Source organism: Tribolium madens, unplaced genomic scaffold (genome assembly GCF_015345945.1).
Source record: "Tribolium madens isolate multiple individuals breed KSU strain unplaced genomic scaffold, Tmad_KSU_1.1 Scaffold_91;HRSCAF=231;Tcas5.2_LG7, whole genome shotgun sequence".
NCBI classification, from domain to species: Eukaryota; Metazoa; Arthropoda; class Insecta; order Coleoptera; family Tenebrionidae; genus Tribolium; species Tribolium madens.
The window spans coordinates 3847216-3856230 of NW_025401063.1; the positions used below are offsets into that span (position 1 = coordinate 3847216).

General features: G+C 31.9%; 2 protein-coding genes across 2 annotated transcripts in view; one reads left to right on the forward strand and one right to left on the reverse strand.

Moving 5' to 3' along the window:
- Positions 1–5835: 5835 nt before the first annotated feature.
- LOC123011127 lies at positions 5836–6515 on the forward strand. The gene is made up of 2 exons (XM_044408436.1): positions 5836–5977; positions 6055–6515. The coding sequence occupies exons 1-2, from the start codon at positions 5941–5943 to the stop codon at positions 6456–6458; spliced, it is 441 nt and encodes a 146-aa protein (XP_044264371.1). The 5' UTR covers positions 5836–5940; the 3' UTR covers positions 6459–6515.
- The window catches only part of LOC123011126 (sodium channel protein Nach-like), an 8794-nt gene continuing 6257 nt past the window's right edge, over positions 6479–9015 (reverse strand). The window contains exons 7-9 of the mRNA XM_044408435.1: positions 6925–7051; positions 6766–6875; positions 6479–6718 (exon numbers count right to left, since the gene is read on the reverse strand). Of these exons, the coding sequence (XP_044264370.1) occupies positions 6519–6718; positions 6766–6875; positions 6925–7051 (437 nt within the window). The 3' untranslated portion in view covers positions 6479–6518. The remainder of the gene's footprint in view (positions 6719–6765; positions 6876–6924; positions 7052–9015) is intronic.

Genomic DNA, 9015 nt, shown 5'->3' on the forward strand with positions numbered 1-9015 from the left:
GCTGTGTGGGATGCGGGATGTGTATACGGCGCGCGTCTCGACGCTAAACTAGAGCCCGGGACGGCGTTTTGCGCCGCGACGCCGCCCGGACCTGCGCCAACACGGACCCAAAAGCTTCCTTCCGACCAAAAAAATCAAATTCGAAAATGCTTCATCGAAACAATCTTTACAACAATACATAAAAAATGTTTCCTCCCAACAGGAAATAAAGTGACGCTTTATATCCTCGGAAAGAAAATAAATGAAATACCGATTTTTACCCTTAAAATAAACTGGAAATGAATTAATTGAACCTTTTGAGTGTTTTTTGACAAAAACAAACTCTCTGATACCGCTTTTAAAAAATTGCAGTTGAATGAACTAATGATTTTGACATATTATTTGACTTTATTATTATTTTATGTTATTACTACTTAAGTCTTCAGGAAGAAAAGTTTTGTATGCATCTCTAAAATAAACATCGTCTATCTCTCAAATAAAATTATTTCGAAATAAAATTAATTAAACTTCTTTATTGAGCAGCATTAGAATAACCCCACCTCTAATTCTCCTGTCGTTGTCAAAACTGTCAAAATAATAAATGAAGTTATTTTATGTTGTAATACTACCGGTGGTATGGCAAATTTTAACACTTTATCTTTTTTCTTTGTATTTTCTATGTTATTTTAACAAATATTTTAAATTATATATTAAAATGACATAACCTTATTTACGACAAATAAAACAATACTTCCAACTTAAGTTAATAACTCAGGTAAGTAATAAATTAACAAAAATAATAGTTCTGAATTACGACATATTAGGTACAGTTGCAATAAAAACGGAAAATTGAATTTTCTTTAGGTTGAAACAGGTTTTGCCCTTTTCAATTTAGTTGTCAATTTGTCATCTGTCACATTCAAATATGTTTTTCTGCAATGCCGCACTTTAATGCCGACAGCATCAAGATAATCAATTAGTTGAGTACTTACGTGAAAAAACAATGAGTAGTGAGTACTACAGATTAACAGTTCTAACTTAACCTTTTAGAATTAAGCCATGTTCAAATTATGGATAAATATAAAAATCTGCTTTGACATTTTTCGATTTTTTTGCAACCAAGTGTACGTCAACATCCCTATTAAGTAAGGTTATATTCTTCACAGTTGTATTTCAAGGTAATAAATATGCTCGTAGTAAAGAAAATATTATATAAAACTCGGTATTAAAGATTTTAATAGCCTCACATTTATTATTTCCCTCTCTACTTGTGATATAATATACTATTATTCCCTTAATACACAACAAACTTCTTTTTCTTATGTAATACAAAATTTTCTTACTTGATACTTCTGATCTATGGTCAATTAAATTTGGAATTTAATATTTGACTATAGAATACTTGGAATAATTCGACATGTTCTAGCTCTTTGTAAATTACCTTCTAATAGAACTTGTAATAAAGTGAAACTATGAACTTTATTACAAGTACTACACCTCATCACGCTCTTATTGCTCTATTTACTCCCATATATACCTCGAAATAAACACCACATTTTGGTGCATTTTATGTCCGAAAACCCGAATCGCTATAAAACAAACACGAAATACATCCTAATTAGCAGAGTTTTATTTTTGACAAAGGTATGGGTTAATCAAGCCGAGACAGAACTCTACTCCGGTTAAAAATTAGTAGCAATTCCGGTGCTACCGGAGCTCGCAATTCCGGCGATGGAATGACCGATTATTCATGAAATTTGATTCGATCCTACGTCTTGCATAAAATTAAAAACGTGAAGCGGGCGGGTCTCGAAGCAATTTCCGGTAACAAATGTGCTGACATTTCATGAAACTGAAAAAAAATTTGTTCAAAAAAATAAACACACTTTCTATTCTAATTTTCTGAAAAAGAAACTAATAGCTCCCAATTGAGTCTCCCATGCTCCATCATGGAAAGGGTTTAGAGTCCCTAGAGTCGTTGTTTGATATGTATCTCTGACTCAATTACGGAGCCATTTGCACACTATTATGGTTAAAAATTTGCTACGGCCATAATAACTTTTATCGATGATATTATTACAAGGCCAATTCCCAATATGGTTTGGGGCTCGTGTTGGTGGTCTCCCGGGCTTTAATTAAATTACACTTCGATTTAAAGAGAGCCTCCACATATAATTTACCTTGGTATCAGAAAATTGAGTGTGCTATTAAATTAATTAATATTGAAATTCAATTTTTTACGAAAACTTGTCACATAATTAATCATCACCCAGATTTGGGGAAACTTGTTTGCAAATTTGATATTCGTCGTCCAATGCGAAACCGAACAAGTCGATAAAAGGGGCACAGGTGTTGGCAACTCTGCAAACTTTATCTTTCCTTTTATTTCCTGAGATAACAATTTTTATTGCATGGAAAGTAAACAGTTTCGAGGGAGTTTTCTGTAGGCGTTTGAAGGGTTTGTAATTTATGAATAATTGTGATTAATATCTTCGCGTTTCAATAACCATAATCTAACCGACTCAACTTTTCAAAGGAAGTTTTAAAGAAGTTTGAGGTTAATAAAAGGCGAGATAAGAGGATGAACCCTTACTTTCCGTAACTAGTTTTTGTTTCGGCATAAAAACAAGCGTGAATTTTGAAACGTTTGTTAGTTTTTTCGGAAATTTCCCTACCGACTGCGCCACTTGCGTCATTGCGGTGTATCTTCCAGTGTCACTTCTCCGAGCTAATTTATAATCAAACCCCCTTAAAACCGCATCCTTACTCGACGACAGCTGTTCCACTACACTTGAGGGAATTTAGCAAAATCCCCTGTCGAAGCGTTCCTTTTTCGGTTTGGCGATTTTTTCGGTTAATATGTGATGAGTAATGGTGCGGGTGGCTCAACTACCGCTCCTCCTACGTCAGCTAGTTGTCACAAGTTACAAGATTTATCGCTTGCATGCTAAATAGAAATTCCGCAGTTATTAAATTAAACGTGATTTGTAACGTAAATAATGGACTGTGACTGCTTTTTGTCGCTTTATTAGCACTTGAAGGGAAAAAAGTAAGAGATATCGATTGAGGATGAGGCAAAGTTGGAAGATTCACGACGTCACGGGGGCCTCAAGAGGCCCTACGATGTTACCTTATGTCAATCATAACGGGAAAATTCCAGGTGTTTCAAGAGAGCCTAACGATCCCTGTGGAGTTCTGGAAGTGAAGCAAACCATATTAAATGCAGTTCCCTTTGGGACTTTGTTGGAAGTTTAAGGGGTATACTCCCACCGATAAAATTTTTTAGACGCTGTTTCTAAACTAATTAGGACGACGTGTTGTAAGATATATTATTTAATATGCTTTCAACTAAAGTTTTTTTTACGAGTTGGGCTCTGAAACATGACGAATGTCAATAATTTCGGCTCGAGTTATAAGATTAGTTGATGGAAGCCTAAAGCTATTGAAACAAACAAACCTTCTGATGAAATCTGGAGCGGATAGTTTGATAGGAAATCGATTCCACTGATAAGATTTTTTGTTATCTGATTTTCAAACAAAGTTATTGTCGAAGATATAATCTGACTTGCCTAACTACAACAACAAAGTGAAAAACCAAAATGCTGTATTTTGAAACTTTTATCTCTTCAGATTTTCAGCTTTGTTTTAAATGTATTTTTAGAAACTAAGTTATTTTTTGTCAATGTTTCATTTCCTTCTGATTAAAAATTTTACGATCAAAAATAACAAAAGAGAGGCAAAATTGTATTCAACTACAAAGTGAATCTTTGACGAGACAAAATATATTAAATAAAAAACAAAATCTTCCGAAACCGACATAAAAGAACCCAACTGTCAGATTTGATAAATCATCTTCGCTAAACGATTGAATAAAATGAAATGTAAACTTGACTGTTTTTTTATGACTTCTACTAAGATTTTTTGCTGTTTTCCTTTTAGCATAAGAATTTGTTTAAAAATAATGATTGTCATTTTTCAAGTTATGTAAAATTCCAATGTGATGTAATTTGTTTTTTTAATATTAAAATCGATAGCCTATCAGGCTCCTGTTTTTTTTAACGAAAATTGTGGCTTTTAAAAGTTTAACATAACTTTATCAAAATTTGTATGTATTAAAGTTTTTGATTTCCTTAATAAAACTTTCTTAGCATTCTCAAAGAATTCACTTTAGCAAATTATGTAAAATTTGCATATTTGCACGTTACCTATAATATGAAAAACCAAACAGTTTATGCTTTATTTGAAAAAAGTGGGCAAAATATGTAAAAACTATACATAATAGTTGCAATATGTAATATTAAAAAAAACATTAAAATATACAAAATTATGGTTTTGAAAACTAAAACTTAATCTTAAAAAAATTACTAGAGAAATAATAGTAGATTACAAACCAAGGTGAGAGGTGCTTCATTACTAAGGCGAAATTGGTAAGCAATAAGCCGAGGTATGATGAAGCAACGACCACAAGGTTTGTACACTATTTTTCATCCTCCTTAACGAACAGAAAGCCAATAAAGTAATTATAAAATTTTGAAAAACACGACATAAACATTTTCGGGTTGGGAAATGGTCATTTTCTCATCAGTTTTTGGATTTTCCCAACCTGAACTGTCATATATCAACTGATAAGGTAGTGACCACTTCCTAACATGGTTCTTATATTTCATATCAATTGTTAAATAAAGTTGAAATGTTATACTTTCCAAATTTTCAAAAGCAAAGTAATTTAACTTTATTATGATTGTGAATAACGATATTTATTGTATTTTAGAACTATAAATTTGTTTTAAAGCACCCAAAAACAGGCAAATTTGGCTTTTATAGGCCCTTGGGTTTTTTTATAACCAATCATAACATGTGAAATCTATAAAATGACAAATTCTTGGGCAATATTAAATTCTTATTTGAAAGAGGCAAAATGCAATCAAAATAAAGTAAAACATTGTATGTACCACTTTTTTTTTCTTATAGACAAATTATAAGTTTAAAACATCGCTCTACAGATTATAAGTATTGATTTTTTTTTTTAATGAATTAAAAATGTAAACAACATGTTTTTCTATTTTGCGTCTGAAAGAAAGCTTATTTCGATATCAAAACCGATGCTTTAATGAGCAATTCGGGTGTTGAAATAGACTAGTACAATTTACTTCTAGAGGTTGGTAATGATGATTTTCAGTGGCGTTTTGAGCGATTTCTCTCATTTTAGGTGGTGTGCATAGTATTCATTTCTAATTCAACAAAATTTTCAAAAATATTTGAAGCTTGACACTTCGAAAATCGAGTTTTTCAAACTTTTATTTATTACTAACCACCACCTCTTATTAGGGCAAAAGTTCCTAAATTTCAAAAAATCAACTTTTATTATGTTAAAAAAGTACGCAAAACAAACAAAATATAAAAAATAGCATAAAAAAACTTGTTTGATAAGTCATTTGAGCGAATTTGTTCTTTATAAAAATTACCCTTCACTCCTCGTTTCATAAACATAAAATCTAGGTACAAAACTTGCCTTACGAAACGCGTTCTTTAATATATTATTTTTTACGCTATAAAAAGTATGTAAAAAACACCACAAACCACACTTGAAAACTATTTATTTCACACAACTTGTCATAAATGCAACAAAGATTTTTCGCACGCTAATTTTATGAAACAAATGAAAACAAAATCATGCGTAATTCGTGTTTTTCTGTGTATTTGATGCAGTCAAAAAAAAGTATTGTGTGCAACACGTGTGAAATGCACTTTTCACACTTTGTGACTTTTGTGCGTGAAAAATGCTACATTCAACACTTGTTGCACAACATACTATTACTCTATCTCCAAGTGACATCATCGCAAAATTTACTTTATCTCGAGTGTGACACCTAAGCCATCTGAATTTTACATGATTACAATTCGCAACCGATGTCCGCGTTATCAGTCCTATCCCATTCCTTTGTTCTAGCTTAGCAAACGATGTATTCAATATCGCAAAATACAATTTTGCTTTTCCGTAAGTACACTTAATTTAAATTTCATTCTCCAACTTTACCCAAACGATAAAATCACATAATAAAAAAACCGTTACAGTTTGTGTGGAAAGTTCGGTCGGGGTCATAATCACTTCCCAATCAAAACAAAACCACTTCCCGACTCAGTCCCCCAACTACGCAAATCCCCGGACTTTCTTCAGGGATGGCGAGCTGGTTTGGTGTCCTGAAGGATATCTCTTCGACGCAAAACAACTATTTTGTGTGAAACAAGAAATCCAATCAAAAGAGACATCAGTACTGAAGCCTAATCCTGAAAACTGCGGAACATTCTTCAGCTGTGACGGCATTCATTGCCACTTCATGAAGTGCCCCTCAGGCCTCACTTTCAACGATGCCAAAAAATATTGCGATTATCCGCAAGAAGCCAACTGTTGTGAATATAAAGCAAAAAATCCCGATGTGCTCATCCCGCCGGAATTTTCTCAACCAAGCAATGTTTAGTGGAGTGATTTATTTGTATTTAGTGCCCAATAAGTAAATACAAACTTGCAAAAGTGATTTTTAATTTAAGAAAACGCCGTCGTGCGTCCACAACTTCTCAACTGGTCTCGCGTCCTCTCTCCGAGCTCGTGCATCCGTCTTATCAATCCTACCGATCAATTTCATGTTAACAAGTAATCTGAAAGTGAAGTAGTAGATGATTTCAACAACACTGATGAAGCTACAGCCCAGAAACAAGCTGTAAACGCCTCCGAAAGACGCTGAAAAATGTAATTAAAAAAAAAACAATGAAAGGTTTTGGACCCACATAGCAAATAAATAGTTGAAGTGATGATGTCTTTATACAAAATCGTTTGTGTTTGTCCTTGATAGTAAACATAAAGGGCAATACTGCTGTCTGTTACGTTTTGGTCCTCGCTGAAAACTAGTGATTGAAGAAAATGTTAAATTTGAAACAGATACGTACAAAAAATCAGACGTTGGGGCTGCTTCTTCTCGGCCTAGGGAAGCAGTAGACGACAAAACGTTGTAAAATACGTCTTCACATTGGGATGGACAGTTACAAGCCTTCGTAATATTGACCAAAGTTGTACCTAATCACATGCAAAATTAAATCTAGCGACCTATTTTTGAATAAATAAAAACATGAAACTAAGATTTGTACTAAATCAAAAAGCCTATTTAAAAAATTAAATTTTGAATAATAAGTTATAATCGTTAAAACAGCAATAAAACAAATCCAAAAAAAAAAACTAGACATTCGTCAAATTGTTATTTTCTCTCTATAAAATATAGCAGTAAAATATTCTTGCCTAATAGTGAGTTTGAGAGTTTCATCGGTGAGGCTGAAACTAGCATTTTTGTCTCAGTTATTTCTGGAACACCTATATTTGATTTACATTTTTTTTCTTGTCATGTATCAATACCCAAATAACAATTTTCCTTAATAAAAAATTATTTAATTAAAGTGTTATATCACGTCTCAAAGTTCACTATAAACAACACAAAATTATCTGTTTTTTTATTATTTTATTAAGTATTTCCGGATCATAAACGTCAAAGAAATAACTCTATTGTCGTTATCAGAGAATTTAGTAAGTACTTTATAGTTTGAAGATGAAAAGAATTTTTTGTTTGTGTATAATTTTTGCAATAGCTTTCAAAAAACGCTTAATTTAAGGATTATTACAAAACGAAAAGTCAATTACCACCAGCTGCACTTAAATTCTGTAATTAATTTGAATAAGGAACAACTTAATTTTAATTAGTTTTAAATTTTTTAAAACATTAAATTCTGATGTAAGAAATTATTAATTAGTGTTTCCTTTTATCTTATTTTGATTGTTTTTGTTTTCTATTTTTTACAAAATAAAAACTTTTGTATGAGTTATACTCGTAGTACCTGTCTTCGTTTTTTTTTTTGGTGTTTACTCTTATCTTATTATTATACTTTAACTTTTTTTTAACCACTTTAACTTTAATAATAAGTTTTATTTTTTCAAAATAAGAAAATTTCTACATTAATCCCGAGAACGTAGGTAATGCCAGAGGCTACCGAAAAGAGCCGAGAGCATTTTCATTCGAGGAATTAACGATGTTTATCCCAGTGATGCATACAAAACTTTCCTCCCAACAAACTAAACTCACAATAACATAAAAAAATGATACATTTTAAGAGTAAAAATCGCTATAAAAAATTTTATTAGAGTATTAATCAAAAACAAAAATAACGTCACGTTATTCTCTGTAAAAAAGAAAAATAGTTTTTCCACTATCATAAACCATTAATCAAATTACTTTGTAAGAAGATGGAAAGTATAACGTTTCAACTTCACTTAAGTGATTTGTAATATGACAGCTCAGATAGTGAGCACTTCCCAACCTGAACTCCCACATGCAAGGTTTTTCAAAATTTGATAAGTTGTATATTGGCTTTCTGTTCTTTAAAGACAATGATTGTGGATAAAATAGCATCGTGGTCATTGCTTCATCGAAACTCGGCGCTTCGCGCGTGGTCATCGTTTCTCCTTAGTACTAAAGCACTTCTCACCTCGATATGCAATCTACTATTTTATCTCAGGTTGAAATAATGCATTTTTCTTTCTTACAATTTAAAAACGACTTCAATTTTTAGTTATTAGAAAAAATTTCAATGCATTTGAAAGGTTAAAAGAGCTTCGGTGTTGCTAAAACATGTTTTCTACCAAAACATTGTTCACTGTTAAGGTAAATTGACTATTTTTACGATTTTACTACCACTCACCCTCAAAAACTCAAAAAATTCATAATTTTTTTTATGCACTTTTTTGAGTCTTTAAGACCTCTGGACATACAAAAAACATTATATAGAACAATTTTAAAGTAATATTTTTTTTTATTTTTGTTGAGATTTTGGTCGATTTTTGGCACCCGGAGCGGTCTAATGGCAATAACTCCGGACTTATTGGTAATAACCTATTATGTTTGGTACCGTTGGAAAGCAAATTTAATTTTCTATCATATAAAAAAAGATCAGTGTTCAACGATAAATAGTTATCGAGAAAATTTGTGATAAAGT